Source organism: Bactrocera neohumeralis, chromosome 5 (assembly GCF_024586455.1).
Source record: "Bactrocera neohumeralis isolate Rockhampton chromosome 5, APGP_CSIRO_Bneo_wtdbg2-racon-allhic-juicebox.fasta_v2, whole genome shotgun sequence".
NCBI lineage: Eukaryota > Metazoa > Arthropoda > Insecta > Diptera > Tephritidae > Bactrocera > Bactrocera neohumeralis.
In genome coordinates, this window is record NC_065922.1 from 40593008 (window position 1) to 40619878 (window position 26871).

Consider the following 26871-nt stretch of genomic DNA (forward strand, 5'->3'; position numbering starts at 1 on the left):
CGATTTACTTGAAATTTTTATAGAGTCTTCTTTATAGGCTTGTCTATAGTTGGAACTAGCCCCATCTCCAAATTTTTAATTTTATTATTTTTAAAAAATTCGAAAAAGTCAGAATAAGTGATCCAAAAGAACTTTTTTTTTCAGGCAGTCGCCATTTGTGAAAAAATTTGTTTTCCGTTGTTCCGGCCATTGCGACATTATTCTAGATTAATAATCTTTTTTTTTTTTGGTTTCAGATAACTAGGAGGGTTGAAATCATGGGTATGGTCATGTGGAAATTTTTAGAGACCCCCACTTCGTCAGCTCATAATTTTTGAAATTTTTTACTTTTTTTAGTTTTTAATTTTTTTCTGTACTCTTCTAAAATTAACAAATAACTAATAAAAAAATGGATAGTAAAAATATTAATTGCCTTTTTTACGACACTTTAAAAATTGCCTGAAATTCCCCTTAACACTAATCCTACCAACAATGCTTATATACCTATTCCTACTGCGTGCGGTCAAATTGACCAGTAATTAAAAAAATTATCGGTTTTATTATTCAAAGCAAATAATTGTTGATTTATTGCTAAATGTATATAAAATAAAACATTTTCATGAAGTTTCGTTCAAATTTATTTTTGTATAATTTCTAAAATGCATTATAAAAAAAGATAAAACAAAATTTTTCTTCGAACTTCGAACAAATTTTTGTTGTTTTATAACTTTTAAAAAAATTGATGTGGCAAGTTTTTCCTACAGACAAATCAAAACTTGAGGACGGTGTTGGTAAATGCTTTTTTTTTGAGATTTTATTCAAGTGTCACCGAGTTCTGAAGCTAACTGGAACAAAAGTTCCTGCCTCGATATTTTTTACCCGTTGTTTCTTTGTACAAAATCCAGGCATTTTTTCCAGCTAGGTCCAAAATATTGAAAACACCGGAAATGGCCACTTACCACTTTTCAACTTCACGCTGTATGTTTTTGCCACCTGGTCTGCCATATCTACATCAAGTTTTGTACTATTATAAAATCTAATAGTTTCCGGCATATGGTACGTTTGTTGCTTTTTTATATTTCTATTCAGTTATGTTTATAACTTCGGACAAGCATTTTTTGCGGCTTACTTTTATGCACTGTCAAAGTAATGTAATTTGATTTATACAATTTGTTTGAACATCTTTCCATTTTATCCTTTCTTTCTTTGGCTAACCTTAGCAACTATCTCTTTTTTCCACGAATTGTTCCACCAATTGTAATTTTGTTGAATGTAATTTCTTGGCTAATGAACTCGTGAAAAAATTATCCGTTGTTACGTTCCTTCCGCATCCTGTGAAACAGTGGAAGCTTTATGACAACGAACTCCCCGAGGTGCATCGAACAGTCTCTACTTTCATCCTTTCCCAAATAGGGAAACCCATTTATTATGGACTTACTATTGACGGCACACGCCAACCACAACTTTATTCCGGTTTAGCTGACATACAAACATTGGGTAAATCTACACCTAGTCTTCGACGGAAGCAACAGCTCATCAACAGCAATATATGTACAATTATCTGAATTTTCAGTAAATCGATCCCATGTTGTTGATATCTGGCAAATTTATTGGCTTGTAAGCGGTGACTTCTTTCGCTCTTCTTTTCAAATCGTATAAACTTCTTAATTTCAGTAACGTCGTTTAGGCTCATTGCTTTCGAGAAAAAGCTGGTCCCTAATTTTTATTCCACAAATATGATATATCCATTTTTTTTTCTCATATGCGCTACGAGCAAACAGCGAAGCAATGAATGCATATACTTTGGTTGCATTTAGCTCCCACTTAGTACATAACACCCTGAATTCTTCTTCTTCTGTACATTTTGTAATATGATGAATTAAACGCTGATCAATTTTAAAATTAAATTCCGTCTCCGTTTGTCCTTTCATTATATGTCATTATGCATATCCTGTTGCCCTGACATATTCCTAAAAACCGACCGCGGTAGGTGGGCACATAACAAATTTTTCTTGGAAAACAGAAAAATAACTAAATAATGAAAAAATATATAAATGCATATTCTAAGAATTGTCACACAATTTGACGTTTAAAAATGTGCAAGTTTTACAACAGTTTGAAAATTTTGACCGGTACTGGTAGGTTTAGTATTAAAGTGAAAGATTTTGATTGAAATTAGAATAGGTAACAAACAGACGTAGTTGTTTAATTTTCTCAATTTTCGAGGGTTACCAAGATAATGCTATGAATAATTGCTAGGAAATGTTAGTGCATCAAAATAGACGGTGCAAAGTCCCTAGTCCAATTTTTATACCGATTCAAATACAAAACTGCTTTGCTATTTTTACTTTTTAATGCAACAGCTGCTAATCTTTAGTGAGTTGTTACACTTTTAGTGAGTTTGGGAATAATATTTGTTTGGGAGATGAACGCGGTCAATATGTGATCTGATCCATTTTCACAAGTGGTGATACGTCGTTCTTTAATTGCAGACATATCTTTTCTTTTAAGTCGTGTTTGATCGCAGGAATGTGCCAAAGCATTAGCCAAAGCTCTGGGTGATCTCGGAGTTTAGATATACAAGGTCTGTCGCAAAAGAAACGGAACTTTTTAAATATAATTGTTTCTGGTGGCGCCACCTATTGGTGGGTATATGAAATAAAAAGTTTGATCTTTTAAGACAATTGGATAACTACAATCGATGTTATCGATCAAAAAGTGACAGCAGCTTTTGGTCATCGGTCGTAAAATGCATTTTGAACAAAGAGCAAATATTAAATTTTGTTTTAAACTTGGGAAAACGTTTACTGAAACATTTCAAATGATGAAAAAAGTTTATGGTGATCAGTGCCTGTCCCGTAGTAATGTGCATGAGTGGTCTAAGCGATTCCAAGAAGGTCGTGAGGACCTCTGTGACGATCAGAAGTCGGTCGTCTTCAGAAGTCAAAAATAAAGACAATGTTGATTTGTTTTTACGATTCCGAGGATATTGTACGCCGAGAGTTCGTCCCACCCGGCGAAACGATTAATGCTGTGTTTTACCTTTTTTTTTGTCACGCATTCGTCGTGCTCGACCACAATACCGTGAGGGAGGGTCCTGGCGCGATTTTTTGACAAAAAACTCCATATAACCCATTAATCACTCACCCTACTCACCTGATCTGGCACCTTGTGATTTTTGGAAAACTTCATTTGCCCATGAAAGGACACTGGTTTCAGGACATTTCAGCTATAGAGCATTCCGAAAAATGACCTTAAACACTCATTTGAAATGCTAATTGACCGGGCTAAACGCTGTATCGAAGCACAATGAAACTACTTTGAATAAAAAAATATAACTTTTGAAAAATATTAATTTTTTGTTGTTTTTTTAACAGTCCTGACAGTTCTTTTGCGACAGACCTTGTTTATTTAATTCTGCTATTTTCTACTTCTTTCTTTACCATAGAAATGCCAAGGTCCTTATGGAGGATATTTTCATTACGCATGTACCACTGTGAACACGTAATTGTTCTAAGCATCTCCGATTGGGACCTTTGAATTATATCAACATTAGTTGCACAGGTCGTACCCCATAGTTGAATACCATACATCCAAATCGGCTTTATGACCGCATTATATAAAAGCACTTTGTTGTCTAGGCTAAGTTTGGAGTTTTTATTTAAAAGCCAATTTAAATTTACAGCTTTAATCTTCATACTTGTTATTTTACTAGAGATGTGTTTTCTGCACGTAAGTCTTCTATCTAGGTGAATACTTCGTTCGCTTGGGGTACTAAAATATTGTTTATTTTTACTGCCGGGCACATCTTTGGTCTTAGCGAAAATGTAATATGCTTACACTTCTGTTCATTCACATTTATACGCCAGTTCGCTAGCCATTCTTCGACAGAACTTAAATGCTTCGCTAATATTCTTGATGCTAAAATGTGGCATTTTTTACGGCTCACTATAGCTGTGTCGCCCGCAAAAGTTGAAGTTAATACATTATTAGCTGTTGGAAGATCTGCTGTATATATGATGTATAGTGTTGGGCTTAAAACACTGCCCTGGGATACATCAGCCCTTATCTGTCGTTCATCAGATATGAAGTCTCCCACTTTTACCATAAATTTTCTATTTTTTAAATAAGACTCCAATGTTTTATACAATTCTAAAGGTAGAATTTTTTAATCTTATATAACGAGTTGAATTTAGAATATTCATTACATTTTCAGTGAGGAAACCTAACTCTACTATACCAAATACGACCTTTCCCATAAGCCAAGGCAAAAAATTAGTAAATAGCTCATATTATACATAACAAAACACTCCCGCAAGTCTGTTAAGATAATATTCAAATTAACACACCATTTGTCGAATAAATGTTACTACTATACATATCTTTTTTTCTTTTTAGAATGTTGGGAGGTGTTGCCGGACGTCACATGTCGAATCGACGAAGAGGCTCATCGCCAATGGTGCGTATAAGTGGTGGCATGTTGACATCAAGCTTAGAAGACAGTGGGGGCGGAGGCCCCGGTAGCATCGGCATGTATAATACGCAATATGTGCCAAAAATACCACCGAGGCGCAGACGCGCCGTGACAACTAGTGACCACAAAAGCTGTGCTCTTATTCAAACGAGACTGAAATTAGGAGATATAATGTAAGTTGTTATTTTTATTATAACTTTATGAACATTTTACTTTCTTCTTTAATTTCGAAGAAGACATTGAATTTTAAATAAAATTTATTGTAATGTTTCTGATGTACTGACGAGTACCAGCAGCCATACCCTACCGAGCTGAATTATCTAATGCGCGGTCTTGCAGAAGGTGTGTATGACAGACACCATAGCTAAATAAAACATTAACATGCATTCTGTCAAATAAGTACCCGGAAATTCTCATGTTAAATTTTCCCGCTGAGAATATTTAAAAAAAAAATTTCTCCCAGGTTGGCACAACTGTCAGCCACTATTCCGTCAATTTTTATTGCTATGTGTCATTTAGTTTGTTTACGGCGTCATTAAGAACAAGTCAACCTTTTGTGTGCGTTGCGATTTTTGCTATGGATAAAAATATTGAACAAAGAGTTTGTTTGAAATTTTGTGTTTTAAACGAAATTTCTTGTGCCAAAACGTTGGAAATGTTGAAAAAAAAAACATTTGGTGATTCAACCATGTCGAAAACTCAAGTTTACGATTGGAATAAATCGTTCAAAGTGGGACGAGAAGAAGTGAACGATTTGCCACCTTCAGAACGGCCTTCGACCTCTTCAACTGAAGAAAACGTCGACAAAATAAAGGAAATGGGCCTCGAAAATCGTCATTATAGTTCGCGAGAGATAGCCCAAATAATAGACATGTCTCATGAGAGCGCTCGTCATATTTGGTTGAAGACTTTTGAAAGTCGTAGCGCCGCAAAAGACCAAATTTGTGGCGGAACAACAGTTGGATTTCGCACCACGATAATGCACCAGCGCACAAAGCGATCATTGTGAACGAGCTTTTGAACAAAAATTCAACAAATATCATCGAACAACCATCGTACTCTCCAGATATGGCCTCGCGTGACTTTTTCCTATTTCCAAAACTCAAATTACCATTTCGTGGAACCCGTTTTGAGAGCATTGAAGACATCAAAACTAATTTGCATTAGTTTTACTTAGGTACAACCGTAAGGTGAACAGAACTATAATACTCTGTAGCAACTGGTTGCAAGAGTATAAAAATGGTCCAACCATACCTATTTCCCACCAAAAACGATTCCGATTTCGATCAATGTGTCTACTCTTGAATGAGTTCGAGAATATCTGAAAATCAATTCACGCATTGACGTTGCTTAGTTCAATAAGGAATGGTGAATATCGATGTTTCGATGTTCTCTAATTTTTATGAAAAAATACCGAAACTTCAACTTTAATAGAAATGTTTATAATCATTCGAAAGCACATTCTTTGGCATTTATTTTTTGAAGATTATCTCACGTCGTCATTGTCGGTTACGTTCTCACCGCCATCATTTTTGAAGAAATATGGAGCGAGGATTCCACCGACCCACAAACCACACTAAATGTTGCTCTTCATCTCAAATGCGGCAATTTTGCTGGTTTACATACCCATTAGCCCTCATCGCTGAACTAAATTAGGCTCGAAAACATCGGATCTTCTTGGAACTTTTCCAGAAACCATATAGTGAAGCGATGCCTCTTGGGAAGGTGGCTTCAGTTCTTGCACAAGCTGTATTTTGTACGCTTTCAATTTAAGATATCGACGTAAAATGCGCCAAGTCGTTCCATACGTCAGTCCGAGTTACTGCGAACGGCGCCAAATACCCGAATACGGCTGCTATATTTTCTTCACTGCGAGCTGGAGATGGTCTATTCGGTCGAAATGAATGAATGAAAATGAATGCTGGGTTTCAAGATAGGGTGATGGTGTTGCGAATAGTACGCCTAGCAGGCCGATTATGTTGACCATAAGTTGGGCGATTTGTAAACGTTTTTCAGACGTACGCCTTCCCATGAAGAAATGCCAAGCAATTCTGAACAAAAATAAAATGACCGATTGACCTGATCTGTCAAAAAAGGGCTATAGAAAAAAGTACCTCTACTTGGATCACCCTTTACATATATACAATATGATTTTAGGTTATGTTGAGTTAAAATTATTTAAAATGGCAAAAGTATTTCATATCAAATCTTATTTATTTTAATGTTTAATTATGAAGTAATAAATTTAACTCACTCGATTTTTCAGTAAGAATCGTTGGTGCAATCACTCTTACTGATTTATTGCCGATTTTTGAACCCAAATTAAAATAAATTCATTGATATTGTGTGAAATGAAATAACATTAGTTTTCTAAAATTTGTGGGGTGGAATATTGAAGTATGTTAAGTTTAACAGTACAATTTAAACATTTAAGTTGGGGTATTGTCGAATTTGGTTAACGTGGCACTTCAAAGCCAAGAATTGTTATGATATAATTAATCATTTTTATGCTTAGCCCAGCTGAGTCCCGTCAGTCATATGGTTGTAGCTTCTAAAATATTTAGTTTTATTTGATTTTTTAAGCATAATCATAACTATTGTACATCTTTCATCTATTAAGGGGCTTGTACTATGTAAACTATTGCATCCACTATTTGTTTAAAATAAAACCGTTCTCTGGTATATGTAACAGCGCCATCTAGTTCATATTATTGAGAAAGGAAACAATCCTAACTTAAAGAGCGCCACCTTCTGTATAAAAACGTCATCAGCCTTTGCAGATTTATGATGACAACAAAAGTTGAATGGAAGCAAGTCAATAGGAAAGTGCTGCGATTTCCAGTCGAAAAGAGTGATAAACAGTTATTCGTGAGTTGTAAAGGAGACCAGGTATAGCAAGTCGAGCAAATTATTTAGAAAATGTGAAATTATATGTATGGCAGATTTAAAAAAGTGCTATTAATTCACAGCTGTGTATGGACGATGTGACGTCATTGAAGTAAAGTGCAAGTTTCCGGAATTAGATTGTCTATTAATGTTTTGAAGGGGGAAAACTATTTGTTTAAAGTATCAATTAGCTGCAGTGACGTGAATCTTCCATCCCACATTCCGTTGCATGTTCTCCCCCACAGCGTAACGTCATTCGAATTCCCACACATACATACACACACATGCATCCATACATGCAGTCGAGGAGAAACGTCAAAACTGACATAAGCGTCACTTAGCGTTGGCAATGCCAACAAACGAACCCTGCGCACAGAGGGTTGGCAGGCGCACTTCCTTGCTTCCTTGCGAGTTGTAACGGTATTGCCGTTTGGGTGACAGGGATGACTCGTTACCAACGATACGATGCAGAACAAAGACGCACAGTGCTGCATTCAAAGTGAATACGTATAGTTTGTGTACGTTTTGGCCAGTTGGTTGTCCACTAAGTTTCCGCACCGTGTGGCATATGTTCGTTTCGTTCTATTTGGGGCCTTCCAGGTCGCTCACGCGCGCATAGCACACAAACATGCCAACAGACATTGACTGGCCTGGCTGACGCACACATGCAAACGCCAGCCAAGATACACGCACACAGCGACACATGCATAACGGTAATAGCAGCAATGTAGCTGCTTGTAATACATTGTGACCAAGTTGAAGTGTAAGGTTCGTTGAATTTTCCCCCGAATGGTTAGACAAAATCGTTGATAGCTCCAGGAAAATTCTCAGAAAAATTGGGTAAAACTAGGATCAAAGTGAAAATTGTATGCAGCTGCAGGAGCATGAAGTGCAGCTTCAACTTTGTGTGATAAATTCAAGTTAAGAAAATGCATTTAAATGTGAAAAATCTTCAAATGAATTTCGTGTGTGATTGGGAAAAATTTTTTCTGTGCTATATACGGAAAATTCAATATACACGTAGAGAGTGTTAGTGGGACAGCGGGTGGTGTACGGGTGCATGCATGTTCGGTTGGGGCTGTGTGTTACCGGAGTGAAAAGTGGCAGCCACAGCACGAGCAGTAGCAAAATTAGTAGAAGTAGTATAGGCAGCAGCCAAGTGTGTGTGTACGCAAGAGGGTGTATGAGACGCTTCCGACGGCGGAGGAGTATTCTTATACCTACATGAAAAATATTGAAAATGTGGAGCAAGTATGAAAATTTTATTTCCATTTATGCTCATTATGAAAAGAGTGCAAAAACCGTAAACAAGTTCGAAAGTGTGTTAAATAAAGTGAAGCAGTGTGCGAATAGCTGTATAATTTCAATTAAAAAGGTTTTTTTTCAAATTTTCGACACGAAATACAACGGTGGTGCTGATGGTGCTAATGTGTTGGTGTTTATATGAGTGAACATCGAGTTTTGTGGCAGGTGCTACTCAATACATTTAATTAAACCACGAAAGTTAAACGAAAATCGGAAATCCGCATAGAAATTTACACCCATCTTCACTTCAGCAATATCGAATATTTGCGCAAAAAGTAAAAAATTCAAAAACATGAAAGTGGCAAGTCAATGATAAGTGCAAAGTAATTCTGTGAAAAGCTCCAAGTGTCTTTGAATATATAGCATATATATTCTAACGTACTAACATATCTAACGTTCCAACATACTAACGCTTGTGGCAATACTAAGTTTTAGTACCCTACTGCGACTAAAATTAGATCACGCTTTAACCAAAAAAGACAATTAATTATGCAGAAACTTACGCGATGACCTGCATCTCGTCCCACTTGTCAACACACTTTTCATCCAAGACACCATTCCGGCATTTTCGGCATCACCCTCCTGCGTTGCTCTGAAACATCCAAAGGAGCTAAGTAACGTAACGAACAGGCAGCGACCCAGTCACAACGTCGCCGTTGCTGTCGTTCACACAATGTCGGTATCGTCATCGACGGCGCCGCTGCCACAGCTCCTTTGTGCCCGTTGTCGCTGCCTTAGCTAGCGCATTCGTTTTCTTGTTGACCATCGTTGGCAGCGTGCAGCGATTCGACCAAATCCCATCAACTACTAAACCAGTGTTTAGTATACCCAGCTCGTGTGCCACTGTGCGCGTGTGTGTACGTAGGCGCGTGTTTGCGTTTACTGGAAATATTATTGTTTTTAACCTAAGATAGTTGAATTCAGTGTGAATGTTTTTTTTTTTTGCAATATGCTGCAGTTATATCATTTTCTGTTCCCGATTAATACACTATTGAAGCTGCTCTTTCCTGCTCAAAAATATCGTCGTCACCATTTTCAACCAATACATTGACACTTGCCTTGCTTTCGCCCGCTCACCATGTGTTGTATTTGGCCCATTTCCAGCTACCCTTACTGCTAACCATACAAATATAAAACAATAAAATACAAAAACAAAGCGTTGCTTAAAAAATCTAGCATGTTTCGTCAAATAATCGAATCCCTTTTTCCTTTTTGTGCACTCTATTCTTAAAATTTTGCTGATTTTTCTGTTTGTTTGGCGTTCACTTGTTTTCATTCTGGATTTGCTAGAATTGTTGTTGTTGCCGACAAGATATGAACATTGAGGAAAATGTGAAGACATAACAGAAGATATGTAAATAAAGTTCAACCCAATTTTGAATAGAAACTTGAACGAAATTATTTTTTAGCTTAACGCTAACCTTATATGGCAGTTATTAATATACATTCCTTTGTGACCCTATTTAAACTATACCTGAGCTAAATAGTTAATAGCACAGACATAGCACCTTTTGAAAATCAAAACTAAAAATTATATTTTTGAGAATTTGACAGCAAAGTGTCAATAAAGAGTTTCCAACTTACATTCCTTCTACACAAAACGTGAGCGTTGAAGGTAATAGGCTTGAAATGCGTCCCCTTAAACTATGCAACAACTTTTGTAAAATGCCCTTGACTGGTATTTTTTGGGGGTTGGACCAACAAATCTGTAATGAACTCTTTTGTATAGCGATATTTTTACCATTACGATCTATTTATGCTATTTTCGACTATAATTTTTCGAAGTCCATATAATTAATCAAACGAAGTTAACACAATATCTTGAGTATTGTCTGATTTTCGATACAGTGTGGCTTATATCATATTTACACATCATTTACGTAACTTTACCATACCAAATTTCGAGATTTTAAATTCGAAATTATAGCTTGTCTCATTCTATTCAATTTGAGGCTATGTTTATGATTATTTCCTTTTCTTCTTAGCTTTTGCATATGAATAAAATATGTATAGAAACATGAAAAAGGTAACTTCGGTCGCATCGAAGTTCTCTAATGCTTTTTACATCTACAAAAATTCCTTACAACTTTTTACTTGTTCGGTCATTTTGTATAGCAACTTTATGCTATAGTGACTCGATCTGCACAATTTCTTCGAAGAATTCACCGTTGCAATAACCCATGCCACATTTTATAAATGTCTCTCGCCAAATGAAAAAGTTTTCCATAAAAAAACTTGATTCTGATAGTTCAGTTTGTAAGTAGCTATATGTTATAGTCATTCGATTTGAATCATTTATTCGGATATTGCATTAATTAGGCAATAATCCATGCCAAATCTCTTGAAGATATCTTGACAATTGAAAAACGTTTCCATACAAGCACTTTATTTTGATCCTTCAGTTTGTATGGTAGCTATATACTAAAGGAGTCTGATATCGGCCGTTCCTAACCACAAATGAGTAGCTTAACATGCGAAAAATTACAAGTCTCAAAAACTGACTAGGGACTAAGTCATATATGTATGTATATATAAACAGACAAACGGACATGGATGAATCGCTGATCATTCATACATATACATCATTTGTGGTCTCCGACGTTCCCTTCTGCGTGTTTCCAACTTCGTGGCCAATTTAGTAAGCTATACAAATATTTTGCACTAGCCATTGGATAGGAAGATTTGTTTTACAAGTAATTTACCGTAAGTATACCAATTTAATTGTTTGCAACGACATATATTCTTCAAATATTACCGGATATTTGCCAGGTTTTTGAAGCAGTCTTTGCACCAATTTGCTCTTCATTGACCGAAAAACTGTCCCGAGCTTTAGACATTTTTTGTCTAGAAAAATTTGTGCAAAGTTGAGGAATGCTTGCTATTCTATTGTGTTTAATATACTTTCCCCGACAACACAAAGAGTCGCCTTAGCTGATGGCTCTTCTCATTGTTTCGGAAACAAAAAGTAGTAATCACTCGTCCGACTGACATTTTGAACCATGTTTTTATCGTCGATGTTTTTTCTTTTAAAAAAGGATTACTAATGCCCTTTAAAGAGACATGATCTGCTAATTAAGTTTACTCTTGTTTCAAATAATAGTCTAACTGAAAAATTTTAGCTTCCCTACGCATTAATGATGGTACTATTAGTAGTGAAGGAAAAAAATATATTTAGCCTTGACCAAAACGACTTTTTCATTGGAGAAATCCCAAGCTCTTTCCTGCACGTTCTATGCACTTGTTTTTCTTTCGTAAATATTTCCATACCGCTAATATTGCTAAGTAGTAACTAGTCTTCAGGGTACACATTGAATGTGACGATATGAGCGGCAACTATCATAACTCTTGGCTTAATTTGGAGTCAGAAAACAATATCTTATGTGCCTTTCGTACTGATCGTAAATTAATAAATGACTATATGTGAGGTTAAAGAATACGAAACTTTGGGAATTAGCGTGGTGGCGTAGTAGGCAACCGATTGCATGACCTTTATAAGCTCTAACTACATCAGTACAAGCAAGTTTCTGACTGATATAATTAGTTTTGTGTAGGATCACTCATATTTATTCCGTTTTGAGCTGCAGATCGCCATGAAATTGTACACAAAACTAAACTACTGAGGAAACTTGATCAAAAGAACTGTACATCTGCAAATAATCAAACGTTATAAACACCGTAGACCTCATCCTCCACAGCAATTTCTTTCCAAACTCAGTCGAATAAGAATTTAAATATCGGCAGTTTTGAATGGAAGTATTATCGACGTTAGACGTTTCTGCAACCTTAGATTCTTGTCCAAAATATAGTTAGAAATAACTTAAGGGAGGTGGGGAACTGTACCTCTAGTACCGTCAAAAAAGGTATTTTTTCCACTTTTAATATGGGAGAATAAAAACAGATCACATCCGATTTTTTCTGCATATATGTTAAGAGGTATTATTGAACTTCTAAATAAAAATAATTTTATGTAAAAAAGCGGAAATATTAATGATCCCGTTGATTGAAATTTTTTGGCAGTCAACTGCCTAGCTAGGCTTCTTATCTGAAACGATAAAAGTATCCAAATTCATAGTAGAGTGGTTTTGAGAATTTCGAAAAATTGAGAATGTAGGCCTGGATTTTGTGAAAAGTACCATTTTTACCTGTGTTTTTCGACATCAAAATAGTTAAACAACAAAATGCCATTTTTCTCGGAAAAGCGCTCTATCGCGCACTTGAGTATAAAATTGTCTATCAAATACGCTTTAGCTCAAGTAAATCGGTTAAATAATTCGGCCGCATAAAAAAGTGAGTTTCGAGGAAATGAGTGGTGTGGTTCTGGGGCCTATTTCTTCGAAAATATTCGGAGTGAACCACTGAAACTTCGGGAATATATTTTTGAATAGATCGATTCAATTGATTAGATCGAAGAAAATATTTTTAATTTTTTTTTTTAATTCTAGAGGCATTTCCCACTTACAAATTAGTATATTCAATGCTATGACGAGGTAATTCATGCTCTGCAGTGAAGTATTTAAAAGTTGCGCATACGCAACGTCGTACCAAAGAACAATGGCCGCTGATGATTTAGGCTTTTTCTACTGAAATTGTTTGACATTGATACATACTATATATTAGCGTGGGTGAATGAGTCTAAAATATTTATATGCTTGCTCGGGTGATTCTTGATTTAAACCGAAACTAAAGAAATGTCAACTAATATCGGGCGCACAAAAATAAAATAATGAGGATAAAGTAAAGAAGAAGAATCATATAGAGCGCAGAGAAATCACAACCACATAAAATGTGTGAGAGACTTTAGTGCACGACTGGAAGTGGTAAATCGAAAGGAAGTAAAACTTAACGAAGGATTGCGCACGTGCTGGCATAGAAACTCTTATTCACACACTGGATTACTAGTGCATGCGTGCACGAAGTAAACATGTGGTGAAGGTTGAAGGGAATGCCGATAACAGCGCTGGAATGTTATGGTGAATAAAGCCCACCAACACATAACGAATGTGTGCGTGTGTGAATCCTTGCTGTGATAAATGAAAATAATGTAATGTGTTGGCCTTAGTGTGTGTGAGCATAAAACTGAAGATATAAATAAAAACGAATTGCGTGATGACGAAGACAATGCGAACGCGTTGTCGTTGTTTATGGCAGCGCTGCCGACTGCACAGCTTCGCAGCCCAACAATGACAGTGCAGCGACACTGCTGGGCACGGTGTCGGCGGGGGTTTGGTTTCGTTGTACGCACATACATTCATTCACACATTTTTTGAAGATTTTAAAGGGACGAATAAAGAATTTGAATGTTTGAAAAATTCGTACGTTGCCAAAAGTCGTTGCTGTGCAATTGAGGAAATATATTTCTGATAAAAAGTTCAGGAAGTTAGTCAGCGCACGAAGCACAGACACGTGTTTCAGAAAATAAAAACTGTTTCAGAGTTTATTAATATTGTTTTTACTATTTATAAGGGAAGGATTTAATGTGGTGAAACACAGAGATATTAAACAAAACAAAAACAAACCGAATTAATTGAAAATAGCTTGCAGTAAATAGAAAAAAGTTACAAACACAATTTTTTACAGTAAAATAAGTGCATAGAAATAAAAAAGTTAAATACAAGTAATTGTTTATAAAATAATCAAATCAAAGCCAGGCGTATCACGCACACCACTGCCTCCCCAATAAAAAAAAATAAAATTAAAATAATAATTGCGTGAAAATTAAAAAAAAAAATGTATCTCCAATATCTCTACATACTGCAATGTATGCAGGTGTGAGTGTGTGTGCGTGTGTTTATGTTTGCAAATCGCCAAAATCGTCGCAATTCTCATCTGTAAAATTAAACCTCAACTCATCATAATCAACCAACAACACCTGTAAATATTCAACAACAAACAAGCGTAGCCCAATTGTGGCCGACTATATACTACCTAAAAAGCAAAAACATATACAAATAAATATCGCCAAGTTTGGCGTGTATACCGAAAAATTTAATTGCAATTGAAGTTTACTAATGAATGCAAAAATATATAACAACTTTCAGCCGCATTAAATTATAAGAAGAGCAACATTGCAAATATGTGTAAATAAAAATTTTCTAATTAATCTGTGATTTCTGTGATTTATTTTCTCTCGCATTGAATTTGCAAAAAACCAGAAAATTTGTGATTTTGCAACTTATGCTAAATACAAAGATCAAACAAATCAGCGGGTGAAAGTCAAAAGTCAAAGTAAGCTTCAACTTGGGTTACCGCTCACAGTGGTGACATATAGTGGCATTGAATTATATTAATCTAGTGAAATAGTAAATTAATCAAAAGTAAAAAACTAAACTAACCTGATATAAATACTAATAATAATACAACATAATAAATGCTTAAGCAATAAGTTACTGTAAATAAATGCAACAAGGTAGAAACTCCGTATACTCATCGAACCAAAGGATTCATCTTAACTTAATAATAACCAATGCAACGGCGATTAGAAACCACACTTAAGCAAAAAATAAGCATTAACGCACGGGAAATATAACTGCTAGTCAACAACAGCAACAAATTAACTGAAGCTAATTAGTGTAAATCGTCCATTACGTAGCTTGTGTATATAACAACTGCACACGCCTACCGCCTACTACGTATATAAGCATTTACATCGCTGACTGCTGCGTCAAAACTGCAGTACATACATACAAACGTAAACATTTACGCGCTTGGCGGCGTTTAGTTAAATTTGTCATTTTTGTATAGCTTGAGATTCGCCACTAACCAAAAAAAAAAAAAAAAAAAACACACAAATAAACTTGTTTATTGCTTCGTGAATTTTGCAAAATAGAGTTTCCCTCGCCGTAAACGTCTGCTTCGAATTTTCTGTTCGTTTCACTTCGTATTTATCTTCTTCTTCGATCAACGCGTTAAACTGTTCGTGTCATCAGTGTTAAATGTCAAATAGTCGATTGCTTGCCACGTAAATGACGTGTCAATCCGGAGAAATGAGTGTAGTCGTGCATCTGGTGTAGCACAACTATGGCCAAGCGGTCTTCTATAAACCATCAGAATTTGGATACATTGACGGTAGGTGCACAGCTCCTCGCATAAGAATATACATAACCTTTGCTATATGAGTAAATCATTTTTATAAAAGCTTTTGCCGTGAAAACCTTTACTGTGTGATCTCATTCGAAACACGATTGCGTAAAAAATACCTTAGAATTATTAAGTATTTATATTTATACTTTACAGTATTTTCATTATTGCACTTTGGGAAAAATTAGTCTTTTTATGGGTATTTGTTACTTGGATATCAGCTGACTAAGTCCATTGTGATACTTAGTATCCCCATAAAATTGATCGTAAAGGCCCTCGTAAATCGACGAAACACTTTGAGACGATCACAAATTCGTTGAGACGGCTAATGTCAGTTTCGCAAATGTCTATTGCATCGCCGAAGCTACGACTGCCGAGATGCTTCAATCTTAGTCTCGCAAAAATTGCACAAAAGAAGAGAAGTAGCTGAATGTTTCCACCTCAACTTTAATAATTTGCATTCGTTTGGATTTTGAACCTTACAGCAGGAATGCCTATTTAACAATGTCTAGTAAGAACTCCTACTACCGCGGCAACATACACTTTGCTACGGGCAAGTGGTTTAGTAGGTTTTCTACGTTCTACGCTAGGCCAGAAGGCTACTCGCAGTCACGCAGAGGTTGGTCGTCAACCAAAGCTTGCTAATCGCACGCGAGATAAATAGGTCCAGTACTTGAACGCAAGATGACAACGGGAACCCAATTTGTTCATATTCCGATATGAGCAAGGTAAGCGTTCCCCCTCTAACTAGCTCATCGACTATGAAGTTTCCACGCTCTAGGAACCCAAACGAGCCTTATATTGAAGTAGCTTGGTCCAAATGTTCAGAGAAGCAATTGCAGAATTAGAGAATTGTAGTGTGTTCTTTTTTGGACCCTTTCAAATACCTGGCTTCTCTGAGCCTTAGAGCGACCAACGCAGCAATGCACATGCAGGAAGTATCTATGGATGCTGGGTGTAAAATCGCATTAAATGCTTTTGTGAATGAGAGTCCCCACCTCTTCCCTACATATCCTCTACAATCAACAATAAAAGGCAAGCAATGCCTTTTTTGCGCTATCCTCATTATTTTGCCTCCATTAATGCTTTTCATCAGGGATAAGAACCAGGTATTTTACTTTATAAGCAATTTAAAGGCATGAGCCTCCGAAAATGGGAGGAGAGACACGTCTGGATTTTCACCTCCTGATAAATAAAACCATTTCAAATTTACTTGGATTGACAGTTTAGCCATTTCTAAACGACCAGTGAGTAGTCCGATATTATTTTGAGGTTCTTTTGGGTTAGCTCGTAGGTGGTATATAGAAATTTTCCTTTAAACAAAAGAGCAAAGTCATCAGCGCAGACGGTCATTTGACAGCTTCGTTTCTCGAGTCCTTTGAGTAGGTCGCTAACCACCAAGATTCAAAGCAGTGGGCAAAAAAGGGAGGGGTGCCCTGTTAATCTTTTTGGATGTATTTGCTCTACCCTATTTCGCTACCATCGTTCTGTCGCAATATCACCTCTTGTATAATAAAAAAGAAGTTGGTCTTTTCTGATATCTGTTACTAATTTAAAGAGATCTTTAAACAAATGTTCTGATATCTGCTAGCAAAATGGATTAAAATCAAGTTGACAGTTTTAATTATATGCATAAAATCTGTGCTTTTCTGTAACTGTTAACGGTAAATCAGAGTAGCACTTAGGGAATTCATAATGTTATAATCATTTCCTTTAACAGTCGCTACTGATGTTTTACCCTTTCAAAATCGTAGAATAAAAATTATTTTATGCGGACACCGTAATTTCGATTTGGTTCAACAACAGGGATACATCCCACTCGGATGACTGTCTATAGAATTTCGGACCATGCTCCATCTATTATCGCAGCAAAAACACAAAACTTCTAGTTTATAATGAGCACTGAAGCGAATATTACATTCGGTGAGATGTTTGAGTGATTCATTGGGTATTTGGCCATTGAATTATATTTATTAATACATATATTATATATATGTACATATTTTTCTTCGAACAAAATTACACATTTCTATAACACAAATTTATATCTATTTCGGTTTTAAACGAAAAATACCATAAAATGCTTTGCTCCATTCAATGTTCCAACAGAAACTGTAGTAAAAGGAATAGAACAAATACATTTCGAATTGGATTTTGAATTCAATTATAACAAATAATAATGTAACTACAATGGTAATATGAAGAGATTTAGTCAAAAGCTCTCAACCAAACTCTGTTTTGGTCTTAATCACTGTGTAGTTTAAGTGATTAAGCCCGACGAAATTAAAAAAAAATTTTGCTTCTTTGAATTTATCAACTGATTCTAGTTAACTTGGGCGCGCTGAATTCAAATCTGTAATCAGTTTGTCTCTATCAGCTCTAGTTTTCATGATTACAGATTTGAATTCAGTGCACCCAAATTAACTAGAATCAGTTGATATATTCAAAGAAGCAAATTGAGTGTTGGCCTGTGCTATTTTCTGTCGACGTTTAGTTGGTGTTGCCAATCTAGAAAGTGAAGAGCTAACAGATAATCACACCTTTGAAAATTTTTAAACGAAGTTGTTGCTTACAAAAATGTGAATCCATTGGAACTTCCTAACAGACTACAATATTTATGGCTGTAAAGGGATTTTTAAATACTATGAAAAAATATTTTTGTGCAGTAGATACTTAAAACATAAATGATTAAAGAGGAGCAAAAGGCTTTAAAATTTTAATTTTTACTCAAAAACTATATTCTTAAGAATCGACTGTTGATCGAAATATTTCCCACGGCCCCTTATTTTTATGTTTTACTGTTTCCAAGTTGTAGCTGAACTCTTCCAGTTTTTTAAGAACACATTTTTCAGTTTCCTAAGTACTTGTACAAAATAAAAGATTTGGAAAACCACGAGAATATACATAAAGCAACTATATTTACGGATAGCCAGGCGGCGCTACTGGCCTTGGCATATCAGACATAAGTAGCTTCATCGAAACCTCAAAATGGTTTGAGAGACAAGGTGAAACGTGATAGCAGATACAGAAGGTTCTACGAATAGTGTATCAAAATGGCATATCAAGTACTAATTGAGCCCGATAGACAACAAGGCTGCACTCCTCTCTACCTATCTACCTGAATGGACAAGTTCTTTTCTATTTCTTTACTCTTGACTGAATTTAAATTTTAATAATAATTAACTGAAGAATATCCAGCAGTGATCCGACATGGTCCACAACGAGATTGTCTGTGTCTGTTGATATCGTGAGGTCCAGCACTTCCTCCCACCCCGGAAGCCTATCAGAGCTTGGGAAAATAAAGGTTGGCTTATCGCCCTTGTTGCATATACTTAGATTGCTATTCAGAATATACTGCAAGAGTGACTCACCTCTGGTGTTTATACTGGAGCTACCCCATATAGTGTGCCTTGCGTTTGCATCACACCCTATTAGGACATCTTCCTTCCTGTTGTCCTCTACTAGTCTGGTGAGCGGTGCCGGTGGTATGTCCTCGTATTGGGCCAAGTAGGCCGAAACCAAGAAGAAGGGATTTTCCTTCTGTTCCACCTTTGCCACTGTGATATCTGCTGTGCTGTAATTAGGACAAAGAAATGCATTTCTACTGCTATTGATAGGGATGCATGCTCTAGGTTTACCTTTGTTTCGTGTATAAAAAACGGTTATAGTTGCTGCTGTTTAGCCTCTTAATGGTGTCTTCATTAACCTAGGGCTCCTGTATTAGGCTGATGTCGATGCCCCTCTCGATTATGAGGGTTGCCAGATTCGCTGTAACACTCTTCGAGTGCTGCAGGTTGACCTGTACGCAGCTTAAGCTATTGGGCATCTCAGGTTTCTTTGATGCCCGTCGTCGACCTCTTCTGTGTCGTCTTCGTCAGCCGCTTTGTCGCCTTGGAACATTTTTAGCCTGGCCTTGCGAATTCCAAAGCTGATTTTGTAGTCAGTCTTCTTAAGAGCCTCAACGGACTCATCGCAAATGGCCACCAGAATTGGTCTACTTGCTTTGTTCGGTTTTTCCTCCTTGATCAGCTGCCACTCATCTATACCAGGTATAGCTTTGTTTTGCGACTTGATGCACCACAGGAGTTTTTCGGAGTTTTACTAAAAATATAATACCAAACATTTTCATGCGACGTGTGAGGTACTTTCAGCTATATATGTCATTGAAAGCATCTTTGTCAGCGAACAAAGATGTCGGAGTTCAATAAAAGTTGTGTGATATTGAAATTTTATAAAGATTGAGAAATACGAGTACTTTCTTTCTACGGTGCGATCGAAGGTAAAGCTAAAACTGCTAAGATAATATTCATTCAATTCTTAATATAAAACAAGAAAAAACGTTAACTTCGCTTGCACCGAAGCTAATATACCCTTCACAGGTGCATATCTTTTAGTAACTATGTGTAATCTATCCGACCAATTTCTTCGGAGATTACATTGTTACTTTAGAAAATAATCTATACCAAATTTGGTGAAGATACATTCTCAAATGTGTAAGTTTTCCATACAAGAACTTGATTCCGATCGTTTAGTTTGTATGGTAGCTATATGCTATAGTTAACCGATCTGAACAATTTCTTCGGAGATTACATTGTTGCCTTAGAAAATAATCTGTACCAAATTTGGTGAAGATATATTGTCAAATGTGAAAGTTTTCCATACAAGAACTTGATTCCGATCGTTCAGTTTATATGGCAGCTATATGTTATAGTGGTCCGATATCGGCCGTTCCGACAAATGAGCAGCTTCTTGAAGAGAAAATAACGTTTGCAAAATTTCAAAAGGATATCTTAAAAACTGAGGGACTAGTTCGTATATATACAGACGGACGCCAGACAGACAGACGAAATCGACTCAGCTCAACATACTGATCATTTATATATGTATATACTTTATAGGGTCTCGACGCTTCCTTTTGGGTGTTACAAACATCGTGACAAACTTAATATGCCCTGTTCAGGGTATAAAAAGAATTTATATTCAAACTTATGTTTACTATAATTGCTCTTGCCCTTCTTTTCTGTGCTGAAGAAAGTTGTGAGAGGATTAGGGATTCCAATTACTTATACAGCTACTGAAAGTTAATTGTTTTAAGCACTCTGATAATTATATGGTTAGGTGTATAAATTCGCAAAACGACAGATGTGGGCATACTTTAATATGTATGTACTTTCATTTTTATTTACTTAAAGCATATTCAAATAGGTAGCTTGTGTGCCTCTACAGGGTATTACTATGCACATATGTATGTGTTTAGTTGTAAATAGGAGTATACTCTCTCAAGAGAATACTCATCTAACAAATTAAAATGACTGCATATGGTGAAGAAAAATATGTTTATATCGTAAACAGGGTAAATAAGTTTGCTTAGGTGCTTGCAACACCCAGAAGGAAGCGTCGGAGACCCCATAAAATATATATATACAAGGTCTGTCGCAAAAGAAACATAACTTTTTAAATATAACTGTTTCTGGTGGCGCCACCTATTGGTGGATATATGAAATAAAAAGTTTGATCTCTTGTTGACATTTCGTAAAAATTTTAAGACAATTGGATAACTATGATGAAAAAAGTTTATGGTGGTCAATGCCTATCCCGTAGTAATGTGCATGAACTTTGAATAAAAAAATATAACTTTTGAAAAATATTAATTTTTTGTTGTTTTTTTAACAGTCCTGTTTCTTTTGCGACAGACCTTGTATGTATATATATATTTTATGGATAAATGATGAGCGTGACGAGCTGTGTCGATTTAGCCATGTCCGTCTGTTTCTTCGTCAAATTTGTAACTCAAGTTTTGAGATATCTAGCTGACACATGTTTACACACTTTCTTTTCTCTCTAAGATGTTGCTCATTTGTCGGAACAGCCGATATCTGCCAACCTTAAGTTATAGCTGCCTTACCTCTGATCGATCAAAAGTTAGTCTTTGTGTGGAAAACTTTTTCTTCACGAAATTTTGCATGGTTTACTTTACAAGGCAACGCTTCACAATTCTTGCATGTTGTTTGTATCATTTTATGGCTAGAAACTTCTAGCAAAATGTGTTCCATTGGGTGCAAACCGCTGACCGGTTGCGTTATTGGATTTAGTTATACTACAACTATATACTTATATACACATTGTATAGTAGTTATAATAAATGCACCTGTGAAGGGTATTACAGCTTTGATGCACTTCAAATTGACGTTTTTTCTTGTTTCTCAGCTAAGTTGTTCTATAAATGAAATGAGAGCTATAAAACGTATGCTCATAGTGTGATTATAATTTCTTTAACGTTTTGGTCTTATTCCACTCAAAGTCTGCCTAAGAATTCATTGATATAAATAAGATCAACTACGAAGAGCACTCTTGCTGAGCACAAAAAGCGTTGAACGAAAAGTTGGTAACAAATATTTGAGATATTTGATACAAACATATGCAAATGTATAAACGTATGTTTATATATTGACCGGAATAATAAAATGTATATATTCAAATACAAATATATATACATATATATATATATCTTTACTATTATTTATAGCGGCAGTAGCGACGCGGTGTCGCCTCTTGTAGGTTCAGCAAAGAAAATCTACACAAAACATATTCAACACTTGCCGCTTCATATATACTGTTATATGAATTAAACATATTTTTACATATACATATTTACATATACTATATATTCATATTAGTATATATTCACTCTACACACACTCGCATGTTCGATTCGGAGTCTGCAAGTCTGTAAAAATCACACCATTCGCGATTGTACCAGTCGACAACAGCAGTGGACCAAACAAGTGCCTCACTTGATTTGTAGGGCAAAACTCCAGCTTACTTAAATTCAAATCCAGCACTGAAGTTGGTAGAACCGAAATGTATGTATGGCTTCAGTACACGCATATTTAAAAGCTTCTTGGCCTTCCACGCAGAGTAGCGTATGAAGCAGTCGCTGCGTCAGAAGTAATAAATGAGCCGCATACTAAGTGTATTAGCAAGTGTCGGCGACGAGCGCCGCATCATAGGCGCCACATCATCTTTTGTTATTGTAATTGCTGCTGTAAGTGGGTTATAGGAGCGCCTCAGCCGCCTCAGCCGCATCAATGGTTTCAATGTCGAAATTATGTATACTGTTGGAATGACAACATAGGCTTATGAGTGTTGTTGTGATTTTTATTGTTTTCGAAAAATTTGGCTTTTGTTAGAGTTGACGCACGCTTAGGGAGGCAACAAGAGCAGTAACAAGCGCAAATACAATTTGCACGCTAGCAAAGCGTAATTTCATGCCGAATTGCATACTTTTTGGCGTATGTGCATGCTCTTGTTACTGGTAGGCCATATTTAACGGCTGAATAATGCCACCATACTCAGTCGTGTTGTGCGTTTTGTGTGCATTGTACAAAAAATCTGGAAATCTCATGTGTGCAATATCAGATGATTTACTTCTTTATCGTGTAATTGTAATATATAATGTTGTTGATGATGCAGAAATGAGTGAATGAGGCAAGGAAATCAAAAAAGAACATTTTTACAAAAGCGTGAATATATTTCGTAAAATATTTGTGCCATTACGCTATAATGCGAGTACATATGGGTGTACTTGTACGCATACAATTTATGTATGTATGTTCTTGTGAAAAAATCTATTCGACAACTTTCATTGTATTTGGATCTATGGAACAAAATGCCAACAAAATGAAACATCATCAAAACAATAGTTAAGTTGAAATATTTACAACGCTCAGCAATTAATTTTTGAACGCGAAACGTCCTGGTGTCAAAGGAATTTTCTAACTTGAATAAAATGTAAATTATGGAATATAATATATTTACTAATAAAATATGTATAGAAATATGTATAACTTTCCAAATCTATCGGCATACTTTTCGCCATATGTCACTCACGCTTATCATTCTTCCAAGAAACCAGCTGGATATACAATAATTTTCCGTAGTTTTCGGAATTGTCGGCCCATAATTCCGACCTCTTTCGGCTTCGGCTCACCTTTGCCACGATATTCGGACGATTGATTGTCTGTTTCCGGGTCGTAAGCATAGGTCGCCAGCGACGATGTTTCTTGAAAAAATTGAGTGATTTTGAAACCAATCGTGGTTTCACTTTTCTTAGGCCTGATCTGCCAAAATAATTTTTATTGATCCTTCCGATATTCCAACGAAGTCAGTAAGATGAATGAAGGAAGATTCTCAAGCACCTATCCCTTTAATTTATTGATCATCATCTGTCAAAATAGTTTTCATTGATCCTTCCGATATTCCAACGATGTTAGTAAAATGATTGAAGTTTCTCAAGCACCAATTCCTTTAATTTATTGATGATCATCCATTGATTTTGATGGCCTTCCTGGACGTGGTTCGTCGTCAACGAGTTCTCGAATGATTTGTATCAGTCGAAAATTATGTTATTAAGAAATCTAAGTAGCGGAGATAATACTAACACTAATGCCATTGTCATGTGTGAAAGTATATTCTATAATAAAACAGGATTTTTGCGATCAACAGTAAATTTAACTCAACTAATCAGTTCAATAAACGTATGTGTACGTATGTGTATCACAAACCACTAAAGCTATATCAATCAAACTTACTGAAAATAAAACCTTAGAGCTCCCCTTCAATGAAACTGTGTGAATTAGCTGATAACCTCGCTCTCCTCTCATACAAAAATAACTAAAAGCGTAATAACTCACTAAATAAACACGTCTGAATCAATAAATTTCGCGGCCACGATGGCACAGAAAGGCTTCAAAGCCAGTTCCAAATGGGACAATGGTCGTCATACTTCCCAGGCTTAGGTGGAATTATAACCAATTTTAACCAACTTTTATACATAACGCTAACTTTCCACAAATGGTACATTTAACGCCATCTCGTGCCAAAAAAATTTCAAAATCGTTACAAAATTCTACAACTGAAAATGTTTATCGCAGTGGCTGTGGCTGACTTTTTATCGACAATATCTAATCTCTGAAATATATTTTTGATATTCCAAGAGTATCTTATTCTGATAATAAGCCTGATGCCATAGGGAGATAATAATACCTCTAGTCCCATATACTTTACAAATAATTATTATTATATTGATTTTCGGCTTTCCAGCTGATTTTAGATCCAATATTGTGATTGTCTACTTCGGTTACAGCCGATTTTAGCCTTTCTTACTTCCTTCTCCTATAAATTTGGGTATGTTAAGTTTGCCATGAAGCAAAAGGAAACGGCGGATACACTTTGAGGTATTTTTAAAAATGATCAGCGTGACGAGTTGAGTCCATTTCGCCATGCCTATCCGTTTGTCCTTATACATATATGTCAACTAGTCCCTGTTTCAGAGATATTGACCTAAAATTTCGCATTCGCCCTTTTCTCCGCAAGAAGCTCATTTGTCGAGATCGCCTATGTCAGACCACTATAGCATATACATAACTGCCATACAATCTGATCGATCAAAATCAAGCGCTTTAAGGAACCTTTTTTATTTGTGAACGGTATTGTAGCATTGTTGCTTTTCTTGTTTTTATACTCTCGCAACAATGTTGCTAAGGAGTTTTAGTTTTGTTCACATAACGGTTGTTTGTAAGTCCTACAACTAAAAGAGTCAGATATAGGGTTATATACACCAAAGTGATCAGGGTGACGAGTAGAGTTGAAATCCGGATGTCTGTCTGTCTGTCCGTCCGTCCGTCCGTGCAAGCTGTAACTTGAGTAAAAATTGAGATATCATGATGAAACTTGGTACACGTATTCCTTGGCTCCATAAGAAGGTTAAGTTCGAAGATGGGCAAAATCGGCTAACTGCCACGCCCACAAAATGGCGAAAACCGAAAACCTATAAAGTGTCATAACTAAGCCATAAATAAAGATATTAAAGTGAAATTTAGTACAAAGGATCGCATTAGAGAGGGGCATATTTGGTCGCAATTTTTTTGGAAAAGTGGGCGTGGCCCCGCCCCCTACTAAGTTTTTTGTACATATCTCGGAAACTACTACAGCTATGTCAACCAAACTCTATGAGTCGTTTTCTTCAGGCATTTCCATATACAGTTCAAAAATGGAAGAAATCGGATAATAACCACGCCCACCTCCCATACAAAGGTTATGTTGAAAATCACTAAAAGTGCGTTAACCGGCTAACAAAAAACGTCAGAAACACTAAATTTTACGGAAGAAATGGCAGAAGGAAGCTGCACCCAGGCTTTTTTTAAAAATTGAAAATGGGCGTGGCCTCGCCCACCTATGGACCAAAAACCATATCTCAGGAACTACTATACCGATTTCAATGAAATTCAGTATATAATATTTTCTTAACACCCTGATGACATGTACGAAATATGGATGAAATCGGTTCACAACCACGCCTTCTTCCAATATAACGCTATTTTGAATTCCATCTGATGCCTTCTCTGTATAATACGAGTATATACATTAGGAACCAATGATGATTGCGGAATAAAACTTTACAAAAATACGGTATTTGAAAAATATGTAAATGACGTATAATGAAATCTCGATTATCACTTTATCATGCGAGAGTATAAAATGTTCGGTGACACCCGAACTTGGCCCTTCCTTACTTGTTTTTTTTTGTAATTTGGTGAAAAAGAACTACAATATTGCTAAGCATTTATTTTTGGGTAAGCCAGCGAGCAAATGCCATAGGTATTCAAAAAAAGTTTATACACTATCGTTCCAAATATGATCGTAAAATGAAGGTGATCGAGATATATATATGAAAATTATTTATTGGCCAGCTTTAGAACATGCTGATGTTAGTATTATAAGTATTTTGCAGCAGCCTCCGAATATAGCTTAGATGTTGGTTTAGTATGCAAACTCTATGTTATAGACCCCTTGTTATTGAGGGGATGCACTTATTTCCGGTACATTGTGACCTACATTACACATATATACTATATTATTACATATATCTGTTCCGTACAACTTTTCAGAGGTGTACCTGCATGTTTTTGTTTCCATTTAGTGTGCAATAAATAGATAAATAAATATCAAAACCATAAAAGGCAATAAAAAAGACAGCTACTAACGAAGTGCATTGCACCTTGCTTGTACCTCTTCACATACAATTATACATATCTGTCCAGCCGCCCAGAAATATGCACTTATTTACATGTATACACATGTATATGAGT

General features: G+C 36.0%; 1 protein-coding gene across 20 annotated transcripts in view; it reads left to right on the plus strand.

Annotated features, from left to right (window-relative positions):
• The first annotated feature begins 4378 nt into the window (after window positions 1–4378).
• LOC126759958 (voltage-dependent calcium channel type A subunit alpha-1) overlaps window positions 4379–26871 on the plus strand; it is a 142278-nt gene continuing 119785 nt past the window's right edge. For 18 of the 20 annotated variants that reach the window (XR_007667128.1, XM_050475237.1, XM_050475220.1 and 15 more), the window contains exons 1-2: window positions 7340–7451; window positions 14108–15709. Coding sequence is in view for 1 of the 20 variants with exons in the window: in XM_050475234.1 (XP_050331191.1) it covers window positions 4379–4626 (248 nt within the window). In the remaining 19 variants the exon portion in view is untranslated. Of the gene's footprint in view, window positions 4627–7339; window positions 7452–8111; window positions 8180–14107; window positions 15710–26871 lie in introns of those variants that run through there. The other 2 variants (XM_050475221.1, XM_050475234.1) reach the window with 2 other exon arrangements.